We start from the raw sequence: 14809 nt of genomic DNA, 5'->3' as shown, positions 1-14809 counted from the left end.
AGACAAGTTCAAATAGTAGAAATTGATCCGCGAAATGACGGGAATAATCAAAGACGTGACGCAAACAATCGAGAATGACTTGCAGCTTCGGCTTCTGGCAATAATATAGACGGTTCAGAAAGTAATGACACTACGACTTTACACTACGTACGCCTGGAAGACATGAGAGACATTTTGCTAGACGAAAAGGAAAATAAGGTAGACGCATTTTTACATCCTGTTATTGAAGTATGTGTGGGTAAGAATAAGTTCACTGCAGTTTTAGATTCTGGGAGCCCATTGAATGTCACTAGTGAATCAGTTTTTCGTATATGTGTAAGAACTATTGCTTGTCCTGTGTTACCTGTTTCTAAAGCTACAATTAGAGGCGCTATTTCTGGAAAAAGTGTGGAAGTCAAACAGCAGACCAACCTAAATTTCATTTGTCAAGGATACGAATTTTTTGCTAATTTTATTATTGTTCCATTACTCAGTACACAAATTATATTAGGTATGGAGTTTCTTAACACACATAAGGCAATTTTGAACTTTAAAGAAGGAAGTGTGAATTTGACTGTTGCCAGAAAGCCGAAATGTTTGAAATTTTTCGAGTGTTTAACAAGATCTGAATCAGATACAAAATGTTTGAGGTTTCTTACTTCTGATGTTTTCGTTGTACATTATGACGACAATGTGTTCATTCATGACAACGACAGTAGATACAGAGACGCAATGGATGATATAATTAATAGCGAAGAATTAATTAATGAAAAGGTTAAGAAAGCTGAAGTGCCAGATGACGTTGCAAGAGAAGAACTGCACCAAATTTTGACTTCACATGCTACAGTATTTAGTGATCACACAGGAACTATACAAGACTTACAATATTTATTCAAAGTAAAAGAACACACACGATTTCGGGGGAAAACGTACGCTATTCCTTTGGCTTACAGAGACAAGGTTAAGAGTGAACTTCAATACATATCAAGGCATTATTGAGCCAGCAATCAGTCCTTATACCAGCCAATTACACGTCGTTCTTAAAAAGGATGGGTCAATTCGTTTGGTTCTGGATTCCAGACAGATAAATAATATCATCATTCCTGAAACTGACCGCCCACAAAATTTAGATGAACTTCTTCAACATTTCCATGGAATTAAAGTTTTATCCACGATTGATATGCGCGCAAGTTTTTGGCAAATAGAACTCCACCCTGATTGTAGAAAATACACTGCCTTTTTAGCCTTTGGTAACTGTTACCAGTTTCGGAAATTACCGTTTGGACTTACTGTATCTTCAGCAGCATTCATTCGTAGTTTAAACGAAATTTTACCGGTTTATCTTCGTGACAATATTACTGCATATGTTGACGATATTCTTATTGCTAAACGTCCTTGGAGTGAGCATAACAAAATTTTGGATTCATTATTACGTATTTTTGCAAGAGTTGGCATTACAGTGAACTTGGAAAAATCTGAATTTGGTCGTTCTCAGGTGAAATTTCTTGGTCACATTATTTCTACTGAAGGTATTCTTCCTGATCCAGAGAAACTAGATGCTATTCGTAATTATGCTGTTCCTACTACAAAACGTGATGTACGTAGTTTCCTTGGTGTCTGTAATTTTCTTAGACGCTTTGTTAGATTGGACAATTTGGCCACACCTCGTTTATGTGAACTATCTGGAAAGAATTCTAATTGGTGTTTGGATGAGGAAGCTCAATCAGAATTTCAACAACTTCGTGATGCTTTAGTTGCTGCTCCACTTCTTTCACACCCGGACTTATTTAAAGATTTTTGTTTGGCGACGGACTCATCATACAAAGGCCTAGGTGCACACTTATTTCAAGAGATAGAAGAAAACGGCGTTGCAGGACAGAAAACTATTGCATTTGGAAGTCGTGTTCTCTCTAAATCAGAAAAGAATTATTCGATTACGGAACTTGAAGCTTTGGCTGTTGTATGGGCTTTCACAAAATTTCGCATATTTTTGTATGGGAGACATACTAAGGTTTACACCGATCATCGAGCTCTGGAATTTCTTATGTCAACAAAATTAACTCATGGCAGATTGTCACGATGGGCGCTGTATCTACAGGAATTTGATTTTAGTATTATTTACATACAGGGTTCTTCAAATATTATTGCTGATGCTTTATCACGTGCACCTATGGGGTTGAAACAAAGTGCTGAGGAGGACTGCAAAGAAAACAATTATTGTTTGATGTATATTCAAGGTGTTGCGTTTGAGAATTTTATTTCGTCTTCGCTCCAGGACATCGCTAAGGAGCAAAACAAGGATCCAATCTGGAAGGACATTAAGGAGAAGTGGAGGAGAAAGGAAAGCGTAGCGATCAGACAGTATTATTTAGTTCGCAATGATATTCTTTTTAAACGAAAATCGGTCGACAACTCTGGTTAGTTTGTATTCCTGATGAGTGGATCAATAAATTGATTTGGTACACACATTTCAGTTATGCACACTTTGGTCCCAGAAAATTCTTTCATAAATTACAAGAAAATTGCTACTTCAGTAATATGGAAAAACGTATTCGATCTGTTCTTGCCAAATGCAAATTATGTCAAAAGGCTAAGCCACCAACTATTTCTCACAGAGCACCGTTGTTTCCTATCATTCCAGCGAAATTAAAGGAGATGGCTGCAGTCGATGTGTTCGGTCCAGTGGTTCGTTCTACTAATGGTTTTGCGTACATTTTGGTAGCAGTGGAACTGACATCAAAATATGTGTGTTTTACACCTTTACGCAAAGCAACAGCTCGTTCAGTATCTAATGCTTTCATCAAACATTTTCTTAAAGAAGTGGGTCATCTTGATAAAGTTATATCAGATAATGGATCACAGTTTCGTTCTAAAATTTGGCTTCGTACTCTAAGGCGTCGTAAGATTAAACCAATTTTCATTTCACTTTTTCACCCTCAATCTAACGCTTCAGAGAGATGGATGAAGGAAATCAATAAATTGTGTCGACTTTATTGTCATCAGAATCACAGAACTTGGGATCAGTATCTTCATATTTTTCAAAACATTCTGAATGAACTCCCTAATGATTCAACTTCTTTACCGCCTATATTGATATTAAAAAATAAAGCACCGACAAATCGCATTTCTGAAATCGTTCCTTTTCGGCCTTCACGGAAACTGCGGCATTCTGAAGTTGTGAACCTGGCTCTGCAAAATATTGCATCGGCGGCTGCTAGAAGAGAGAAATCAGCTAAACGTCCTGGTCGTTTGAAAACCTTGTCAGTTGGTCAAAAGGTGTTAATTAAGTCTCATTGTTTGTCTCACAAAGGAAAAGGATTGTGTCGCAAATTTTTTCTGCTTTATAACGGTCCATATAGAGTTCGCAAAATTATTCATGATAACACTGTCGAAGTAGAAACTCTTAAATCTCGGCGCTCTAAGGGAGTACATCATTTATCTAACGTTAAAATTTTTGTGGAATGACATACTTTCGAGAAACCAACAGTTATACGTAAACATGCGGAGAGTACAAGGATACCGCGCCGTGTTCCGGCGGCGGCACAGACTCAAAGCAACAGTCAAGTCTGCGCGCCGCACAAGGCAGTCGTTGACCGCAAACAATTACTTCCTACGTCACGCGTACCTACAGCTGATCGAGCGCTCAGTGCGAATGCACTGACAGCCGTAAACAAATACACAGTCTAATTTCTCCGATTAAATTCAGTATAAAGCTATAGTGACTTGATAAATTATGTTATTAACGTTCAGTATTTTTCAGGATACGGTTGTATAAAATATTTAAGAACTTCAGGTAAATTCTGTGTGTGTCCGACGTTAAGAGGACATGCTATCGAGAAATTTTCAGGAAGAATGTAATTCCGAAGGAGAAACTAATAAACTAAAAAGGTAACTATTAACTGAGTTTATTTTTCAGGTAACATATTTCCCCTTAGGTACGTACTTTAGACGTAATTTGCTGCTCGTGATTACGTGATTTATACTTTGTGTTATCTGATTTTGACAATGATTGATTAATGGACAGGGTTGTTACTTGTGTATATTATGCATCGTTTGGTTGCACTGCTTTTTCACTGACGTCGTATTTTTTTTTATCATGTGCCTGCTGTGCTTATTTATTTAAATTATAATTGTCACCTGATTAATTGTGCTGAAATGATTACGTATGTAGGTTATACTTTGTGATTTATCTGCTTGCGCCTTCATGTTTACTTATTAAGAGTACATATGAACATTTATTTGCTTATGCTGATATGATGCTAATGACCTGTTTATTGTGTAAGATATATAGTTCCTGCTTTGCGTATGGATTGCATATTTATACATTTCTGTTGTGTTGTCATAACTACTCTTTAATTTGGTATATAGAAATGCTGATATACGGTGTACAAACATGGAGCTTAGGTCACACTATGGTATTAATTATAGATTGTTCGCTTGGCAGAGCCTCGTTGTAGGGACTGTGCTTGACATTCTGTTCTCTACTGGTATATTTACTCGCTATTGCATGTTTTGCTTACGCTCAGTGCTTTATATTTTAAGATAAGACAATGAACTGCTGTAATTCTACAAACGACATTGGTACAAGAAACTTCATTGAAGCCACATGAGCTGGAGGTTTTATGGAAGCTGTATAAATTTATGCTAATAAGAAGGAAGCTAACGACATGACATACCAACACTAAGTTTAGATCATTGACAGTTATTACACAGCATTCTTCGTGAGCAATTGAAATAGTAAGTGACACTTGACACAAGAAATACTCCACATGTTTACTTCTGTTTTGCCATGATCCTTGAACTGGTGTACACACTGTGAAATATTACGATTTATTCACTCAAAGTCTTATGTGATCTTTCATACTACGTACTCGCACCTACTTACTGAAAGTTATTCGAACTAAAGGCTGTTAGAGGTCATGTATGCATTTCTTTTGTTTAATGATGGACAAGGTAACCAAAATGTATCTTATAATTCATAATGAGTAGAAGATTTGGGTCAGATGGATTACACAGAGGTTGTGTGTGGACATTGTGTCTTCGGATTGTATGGGATGATGAATTGAAGTTTGCAGTAGGATTTTATCTGTACTTGGTCGAGGAAACTGACAAGAGGAAAGAGTTGTTATGGAAGTGAAATGATATTGGCGATAAGGTTTATATGTGTTGACGTATTGAAGAGGTATTATTGAGGTATTGAGATTGTGTGTAGTTGATGATTATTGGAGTTTTGGTGGACAAGAGGTAAGGTAAATGATATTGATGATAAGGTTTATATGTATCGACGTAAGAGGTATTATTGAAGTATTAAGATTATGAGATGCTGATGATTATTGGAGTTTTGGTGGATAAGAGGTACAGTAAGTGAGGAGCATGTTTTTTCTTTTTTGTTGGTTTATATGGAACAAGGAGGATGAAGATGGCAGACTAGAACACTCAAGTGGAAAGAAGATTGTCTACACACATACTTTGTTAAATCACTAAGCAGTATATACTTTTTTTTTGGAGAGAGGAAGCATTTGCATATCTTGGCACACTGACAGTTGTTCAGAAACCGTACATTTTGATTTGGCTTGGCAAACATTGGTCTTGGCATGATGACTGTTATACATTGCTGCCCTTCTACTTGATACACAAGTTGAACGTAGAATTTTGGACAGAATTGCATTTACACAGTTAACACTATTCAATTACACAGTAGTACTTAATGTGGATGAAAGATGAGTGAGTGTGTTTTGTGTGTTTTCCTTTCTTAATCCCAAATAATTGGTACCGACCTATCTCCTAAATATTATTTTACTTGTTTGTTGTGGCTTGCACTGACACCCATAAATATTATAGGTTTACTGATATTTGTGTATTTGTAATATTTAATATGACAATTATCTGATATCATTTGTGTGTTTATTATAATTTGTATGTTTAGTGTAAGAGCATTGATAATAATTTTGTAAAAGCAATTGTGTGTGCATTCAAACTGTTGTTGGTGCTTGCACCTATTCAACATTACTGAGTGCCACTGATGGACTGCTTCTACTGAAATAATGTCACTTGTTGGTGTCTGCACCTGCTCAACATTACTGGGTGCCACTGATGGACTGCTTCTACTGAAATAATGTCACTTGTTGGTGTCTGCACCTGTTCAACATTGCTAGGTGCCACTGATGGACAGCTTCTGCTGAAATGATGTCACTTGTTGGTGTCTGCACCTGTTCAACATTGCTGGGTGCCACTGATGGACTGCTTCTACTGAAATGATGTCACTTGTTGGTGTCTGCACCTGTTCAACATTGCTATGTGCCACTGATGGACTGCTTCTACTGAAATGATGTCACTTGTTGCTGTCTGAACCTGCTCAACATTGCTGGGTGCCACTGATGGAACTGTTTCTACTGACATAATGTCACTTGTTGGTGTTTGCTCCTGTTCAACATTACTGGGTGCCGCTGTTAGAACTGTATCTACTGAAATGATCTTACTTCTTGCTGTCTGCACCTGTTTAACATTGCTGGGTGCGACTGATGGAACTGTTTCTACTGAAATAATGTCACTCGTTGGTGTCTGCACCTGTTGACCATTGCTGGGTGCTACTGCTGGAACTGTCAACTACTTGTTTATTGAACCATGGAAAGCATTTTATGTGAATATTTGTATAAACCGATTTTTTTGTGTATTTACTGTTTGTAAAATGTTATGAGACTCTTACCTACACCTATTTGACATTGCTGGTGCCATTGATTGAATGGTACTTGTGTAAACTATAATGTAAAATCACATGTATGCAAGCATTTGTATTCCTTACTGTATTTTATATATTAGGTTATGGAACGGTCAGTGCAAAGCCAAAATTTATTTAGTTATGTGATATTTGCTTATTAATATTACCTTTTATTTTTGTCTGTATTTTTTGGACGAATTTGGTGGTATTTTCACCACCATTTCTGGCAAAAATACCATCCAATTCTGGCCACGTGGAGGAGGGGCATATGAAAGGTGGCTACACTGAGCCGCAGCGCCAGAGATTGCGCCAAAGAGTATTATTCAGCCGCCTCCACTGGCAGTGTTTGTTGAGATGTGGTAGTGGAGAGTTCTTGTCGAGAAGTCACAGTAGGCAGTGCTTGTTGAGATGTGGTAGTGAAGAGTTGTTATCGAGAAGTCGTGGTGAAGAGTGCTTGTTGAGATGTAGCAGTGGTGAGTCGTTGTTGAGAAGTTCCCATGGAGAGTGTTTGTTCAGAACTTGTAGTATAAGAACTCTCCACTACCACATCTCAACAAGCACTGCCTACTGCGACTTCTCGACAAGAACTCTCCACTACCACATCTCAACAAACACTACCAGTGGAGGCGGCTGAATAATACTCCTTGGCGCAATCTCTGGCGCTGTGGCTCAGTGTAGCCACCTTTCAACCTGAAAACACATGGTCAGGAACCTGTTGTAACACATCCTTTTGAAAAGCCGTTAGGACCACGGCAAGTGGTCCACATCTCTTGACTCTGCACAACAAATTCTCATGCACAACGAATTGTGTCTGTGACTTAAAAGCCTCATGTCTTCGTCTGTGCTTGCTGCCATTCTAATACACTCTTACCCTATGTACTCAATATGGCTAATTTGCGACTTAATGTGTTCACTGGAAGACATCAGCCGAGATTAATTGAAAAACCAAATCTTGATGATGAAAATAGAACTGTAGAGTTAACACAAATGAAGCTATTAAACTATCTGTTTCTCTAAACCTCTTGTTATTGCCAACAACTCGTCAAAAAGATGCCATCACCAACTAAGAGCAGATGGAGAAGGTGGAGGGTGGGAGGGGAGCTATTAGTAATATGACCGACCAGGACACTTCTTACGTATGCAATTGCTGTACCATGAACTACGAAAGAATGTAGTACACTGCCCGCCTTGTAATGACGGACATGCAGGCTACATTTTTATGACGATATCATCAACACCCTCCCCCCATGAACCATGGACCTTGCCGTGGGTGGGAAAGCTTGCGTGCCTCAGAGATACAGATGGCCGTACCGTAGGTGCAACCACAATGGAGGGGTATCTGTTGAGAGGCCAGACAAAATTGTGGTTCCTGAAGAGGAGCAGCAGCCTTTTCAGTAGTTGCAGGGGCAACAGTCTGGAAAATTGACTGATCTGGCCTTGTAACACTAACCAAACCGGCCTTGCTGTGCTGGTACTGCGAACGGCTGAAAGCAAGGGGAAACTACAGCCGTAATTTTTCCCGAAGGCATGCAGCTTTACTGTATGGATAAATGATGATGGTGTCCTCTTGAGTAAAATATTCCGGAGGTGAAATAGTCCCCCATTTGGATCTCCGGGCAGGGACTGCTCAGGAGGACGTCGTTATCAGGAGAAAGAAAACTGGCGTTCTACGGATCGGAGCGTGGAATGTCACATCCCTTAATTGGGCAAGTAGGTTAGAAAATTTAAAGAGGGTGATGGATAGGTTAAAGTTAGATGTAGTGGGAATTAGTGAAGTCCGGTGGCAGGAGGAACAAGACTTTTGGTCAGGTGACTACAAGGTTATAAATACAATATCAAAGGGGAGTAATGCTGGAGTAGGTTTAATAATGAATAAAAAAATAGGAGTGCGGGTGAGCTACTACAAACAGCATAGTGAACGCATTATTGTGGCCAAGATAGACACAAAGCCCATACCTACTACAGTAGTGCAAGTTTATAAGCCAACTAGCTCTACAGATGATGAAGAAATTGATGAAATGTATGATGAGATAAAAGAAATTATTCAGGTAGTGAAGGGAGAAGAAATTTTAATAGTCATGGTTGACTGGAATTCTAGAGTAGGAGAAGGGAGAGAAGGAAACATAGTAGGTGAATATGGATTGGGGCTAAGAAATGAAAGAGGAAGCCATCTTGCAGAATTTTGCACAGAACATAACTTAATCATAGCTAACACTTGGTTCAAGAATCATGAAAGAAGGTTGTATACATGGAAGAATCCTGGAGATACTAGAAGGTATCAGATAGATTATATAATGGTAAGACAGAGATTTAGGAACCAGGTTTTAAATTGTAAGACATTTCCAGGGGCAGATGTGGACTCTGACCACAATCTATTGGTTATGAACTGTAGATTAAAACTGAAGAAACTGCAAAAAGGTGGGAATTTAAGGAGATGGGATGTGGATAAACTGATTAAACCAGAAGTTGTACAGAGTTTCAGGGAGAGCATAAGGGAACAATTGACAGGAATGGGGGAAAGAAATAAAGTAGAAGAAGAATGGGTAGCTCTGAGGGATTAAGTAGTGAAGGCAGCAGAGGATCAAGTAGGTAAAAAGACGAGGGCTAGTAGAAATCCTTGGGTAACAGAAGAAATATTGAACTTAAATGCTGAAAGGAGAAAGTATAAGAAAGCAGTAAATGAAGCAGGCAAAAAGGAATACAAACGTCTCAAAAATGAGATCGCCAGGAAGTGGAAAATGGCTAAGCAGAGATGGCTAGAGGACAAATGCAAGGATGTAGAGACTTATCTCACTAGGGGTAAGGTAGATACCGCCTACAGGAAAGTTAAAGAGACCTTTGGAGAAAAGAGGACCACTTGTATGAATATCAAGAGCTCAGATGGAAACCCAGTTCTAAGCAAAGAAGGGAAAACAGAAAGGCAGAAGGAGTATATAGAGGGTCTATACAAGGGTGATGTTCTTGAGGACAATATTATGGAAATGGAAGAGGATGTAAATGAAGATGAAATGGGAGATACGATACTGCGTGAAGAGTTTGTCAGAGCACTGAAAGACCTGAGTCGAAACAAGGACCCAGGAGTAGACAACATTCCATTAGAACTACTGACGGCCTTGGGAGAGCCAGTCCTGACAAAACTCTACCATCTGGTGAGCAAGCTGTATGAGACCGGCGAAATTCCCTCAGACTTCAAGAAGAATATAATAATTCCAATCCCAAAGAAAGCAGGTGTTGACAAATGTGAAAATTACCGAACAATCAGTTTAATAAGTCACAACTGCAAAATGCTAACACGAATTCTTTACAGACGAATGGAAAAACTGGCAGAAGCCAACCTCGGGGAAGATCAGTTTGGATTCCGTAGAAATGTTGGAACATGTGAGGCAATACTGACCTTAAGACTTATCTCAGAAGAAAGATCAAGGAAAGACAAACCTACGTTTCTAGCATTTGTAGACTTACAGAAAGCTTTTGGCAATGTTGACTGGAATACTCTTTTTCAATTTCGAAAGGCTATTTACAATTTGTACAGAAACCAGATGGCAGTTATAAGGGTCGAGGAACACGAAAGGGAAGCAGTGGTTGGGAAGGGAGTGAGACAGGGTTGTAGCCTCTCCCCGATGTTATTCAATCTGTATATTGAGCAAGCAGTAAAGGAAACAAAAGAAAAATTTGGAGTGGGTATTAAAATCCATGGAGACGAAATAAAAACTTTGAGGTTCGCCGATGACATTGTAATTCTGTCAGAGACAGAAAAGGACTTGGAAGAGCAGTTGAACGCAATGGACAGTGTCTTGAAAGGAGGATATAAGATGAACATCAACAAAAGCAAAACGAGGATAATGGAATGTAGTCCAATTAAGTCGGGTAATGCTGAGGGAATTAGATAAGGAAATGAGACACTTAAAGTAGTAAATGAGTTTTGTTATTTGGGGAGCAAAATAACTGATGATGGTCGAAGTAGAGAGGATATAAAAGTAGACTGGCAATGGTAAAGAAAGCGTTTCTGAAGAAATTTGTTAACATCGAGTATAGATTTAAATGTCAGGAAGTCGTTTATGAAAGTATTTGTATGGAGTGTAGCCGTGTATGGAAGTAAAACATGGACGATAAGTAGTTTGGACAAGAAGAGAATAGAAGCTTTCGAAATGTGGTGCTACAGAAGAATGCTGAAGATTAGGTGGATAGATCACATAACTAATGAGGAGGTATTGAATGGAATTGGGGAGAAGAGGAGTTTGTGGCACAACTTGACAAGAAGAAGGGACCGGTTGGTAGGACATGTTCCGAGGCATCAAGTTATCACAAATTTAGCATTGGAGGTTAGCATTGAGGGTAAAAATTGTAGAGAGAGACCAAGAGATGAATATACTAAGCAGATTCAGAAGGATGTTGGTTGCAGTTAAGTACTGGGAGATGAAGAAGCTTGCACACAATAGAGTAGCATGGAGAGCTGCATCAAACCAGTCTCAGGACTGCAGACCACAACAACAACATTTTCTCTGCCTCGTGATAGCTGGGTGTTGTGTGTTGTCCTTAGGTTAGTTAGGTTTAAGTAGTTCTAAGTTCTAGGGGACTGATGACCATAGATGTTAAGTCCCATAGTGCTCAGAGCCATTTGAACAACAACAACAACAGCAACAACAACAACAAGAACAACACCAACACTTCAGCCTCTTTCCTATAATATGTGAGACTGATATACGACGAACGATCAATGACTCATACACTGCTCACACTCTAATGCTTGTAACTTCTGAATATGTAACACATGCCACACAAAGTTCGCACCCTCATCCGTGACTAAGGTATCAGGTACTCTAGGTCTTTTATTTTTACTATGGAATGATTTTGCGCTAAAGCTGTATATAATTTTTGAGCTGCGCCAGAAACCCCATTAGCACACTACCTGGTGAATTTGGGCAAGGGGAAAGGAATGAAACAGACGTAGAATAAGTTATTATAATGCAACATAAACGTTGGACGATTAGGGAGTAAATCTGTATGAGCTTTCGGTTCGGTTTCAACAGCATGTAGGACTGCTATACGATGAACGCCCAAGGAATCTTGTACTGCCGGCCACGGTGGCCGAGCGGTTCTAGGCGCTTCAGTCCGGAACCGCGTGACTGCTACGGTCGCAGGTTCGAATCCTGCCTCGGGCATGGATGTGTGTGATGTGCTTAGGTTAGTTAGGTTTAAGTAGTTCTAAGTTCTAGGGGACTGATGACCTCAGATGTTAAGTCCCATAATGCTCAGAGCCATTTGAACCATTTTTGAATCTTGTACTTTCTAATACCAGACACACAGATTACACTGCTATCACAACTATGACACCAAAATTGATGAGGGGCGATTAGAGGGCAGGCTGTTTGTTTCCAATTACGGTGGGCTACTGTACAACTAATGTTCAAACGTTCTTGTACACTGCCGACTTCCTAATGCCAAACATGCAAGCTATACTGCAATGATACCGACATCGACGAAGGACAATCAGATGGGGAAGGGGGCAGAGTAATACGACCCCTTAGCTTGTTTCCAACAATGTGTGGGATTGTTCTACGACCAGTGTCCGTAGAACCTTGACCATTGCCGATGTCTTAATACCAGACATATAGATTACTTTGCTATGATGCCAACGTCGACGGGGGCCAATCGGAGTGTGTGGGAAGAGTTAAAATAGTATAATCCTTCAGCTTGTTTTCGACATCATGTGGGATCGCGATACAGCGAACGACTAAGGAATCTGGTAAATTGCCGGTTTCCTAACGTGCCGGCGTACAAGGCAGCGGTAAGGTATGTGCCATTGTTTGTTTCCAGTGACACCCGTCGTAAAGTATTCCACTCTGCTTGGTATCGTGAACTTGTATAGATGAACTTCACCACCTCTCCTGGATAGCTGCTTCAACTGACATGAATGTTACATAGCAACGAAGCAGATAATCGCAAACAGGTTTTCACATCCACCGCCACTGATGGTGCAATTCACTACACGAAGCACGATACTACTGTGTAAACATTTCACAATTTGTATGCATCCATTCGGCGAAAAATCTCATCCCATCATCAGGTTTAGGGTAGTCCGATTGCGTCATAAACGTGTTAGTTCAGGTGTTCAAACCAGTTCGATACTGAAGCGCGTACAGAACTTGAAGGGCGAGCACGGACTTACCTGCGTAAGCGTCAGTAAAACGGCGAACGTCACCAGCGCCGCCACGGTTGGAAGCGCCATGGTTGTCGCAGCGCGTGTGGCCACCTGCAAGTGCTCTCTCCCATTTAACTGCAGGCCGTCACGTGGAATGAAATTGCCTTTCTCCCCTCTTCTCCGCGGGCCGTTTAAGGATTCTGACTGCACGCCGCGGCCTCTACGTCTCTTGAAGCTATCATTTAGCCGTCTCGGTCATCAATTAGTAGGGACCTTAACGAGGGCATATGTAAGTCCATAGAGATTATGACTGCCACTGAAGCAAAAATACAGTCCTCCATTTGCAGCGGCTGTCGGTTGTCGCTGTTATGCAGAACAGACGTGTTGCCGCCACCTTACAAGTCCTACCATTCCCGCGTCTTGCTCAGTACTGTTTACAAAGAGGTGATCAGAGACTAAAGATTCCATGTAGTTGTGATTCAAAGTAAACAAAACTTATATGTTATTCCAATATAGAGAAACTTTGATTTTTTTCAGGAATGCACACAAACACACAAAAACAAGAATAAAGTATTTTTAATGTTCTTTGATGACGCAATATTGCGAAATGCGTATCCTTTGTCACAAATATACCAATGTTACTCTTTATTGTTTTGGGTATTTTAGGAAGGATATAGCCTCCCATGGAAATCAGCTAATAGTGCACAAATGAATGGTGAAATAAAGAAAGATCCATTAAAAAAATATCAAGAGGCAGAAGGTGGCAAAATGATTTCAAACTTAAGAATTTAAAACGGCTGCGGACCCATGCACGAGTGAATTAATAAAAAAAAGAAAGGAAGATTAGTTTATAACGTTTGTCGACGACGAGGTCATAAGGGATGGAATACAGCCTCGGAGCGGAGATGAAAAGGGAAGAATAGCAGTCGCGTCATTTTTAGAGGTAGCCCCTCTGCGTTTCCAATTTATGGAAAGAACAGAAAATATAAATCTGGATGGTCGGACAGGGATGTGAACCGCCGTCCTCCCGAATGCGAGACCACCACTTCACTACCACTCTAGCATGGTTAACAGGAAGTTTTCCTGCTGCAGATGAACGATGTGCGAAATTGAAAGATTTGTTTACGTGGGAGGTGTCTGTACGAGCGCTGTAGCCATCTACATGACGAACATAAATTATGTTAGTATATGAAATTTTATTGGACTTAAAATCACTTGCTTCCACCTTCCTAGCACCATCATAACTGGATTCAGAGTTTAGTACGGCAGAATTGCCTGTTTAACTGCCCATTCGTTTGCTGCCAGTAATCACTTATCGCCTTGATCAGCTTCCATATACGTTAGCGTCGCCTTTTAATGAGAATGATAATAGGTCTCCAAACTGAGTTGTGAAATATACCCGCCAGCGACTGCGTCTTGCTTGTTCGTAACCAGTTGCGGATAGAAGGTACCGGGAGAAAGGTAATGACAAAACCTAAGCAAAAGTCGTTACTACAACTACGTTTAATACGAAGTTTTTCTGAGTGAATTAGTCAAATATACTCCTCATAGATCTTAGAATAGTTTGAGTCTGTATAATCTCCCATCAGTAAATAGCTAGGTTGCGTTGTCAGAGGCCAGAAAAGATGTTTTTATCACTGTCTAACATGGTTTCTCGTATCCTTAGCATGAAAAAAAGAATGTACAGTAATCGAAAGTATGCGGACACCCGTAGGTGATGTGGAATTCACCAGTAGATGTCAGTAGAGGCGACTCTCCAGTATAGAAGGAGGCGGAGATTGTTGTGTTCTCAGGAGCGAAGCTGTAACAGCGGAATGGATTGAGCAGAAGAGCTCAGTTACTTCGAACGTGAACTACTCATTGGATGTCACCTGAATAACAAATCTGTCAGGAACATTTCAACCCTTTCCAAGTAGTCCAGGTCGGCTGTTGGTTACACAATAGTGAAGTGGAAATGCGAAAGAACAGCC

The 14809-nt window shown here is 40.0% G+C and overlaps 1 protein-coding gene across 1 annotated transcript in view; it reads right to left on the bottom strand.

Moving 5' to 3' along the window:
- LOC124796348 (transmembrane protease serine 11G-like) overlaps window positions 1–12928 on the bottom strand; it is a 288019-nt gene extending 275091 nt beyond the window's left edge. The window contains exon 1 of the mRNA XM_047260491.1: window positions 12867–12928. Within this exon, the coding sequence (XP_047116447.1) occupies window positions 12867–12926 (60 nt within the window). The 5' untranslated portion in view covers window positions 12927–12928. The remainder of the gene's footprint in view (window positions 1–12866) is intronic.
- Window positions 12929–14809: the final 1881 nt, after the last annotated feature.

The sequence above is a fragment of the Schistocerca piceifrons genome, chromosome 4, assembly GCF_021461385.2.
Source record: "Schistocerca piceifrons isolate TAMUIC-IGC-003096 chromosome 4, iqSchPice1.1, whole genome shotgun sequence".
In the NCBI taxonomy this organism is placed as follows: Eukaryota; Metazoa; Arthropoda; class Insecta; order Orthoptera; family Acrididae; genus Schistocerca; species Schistocerca piceifrons.
This window is presented reverse-complemented; position numbering and strand designations above follow the sequence as displayed.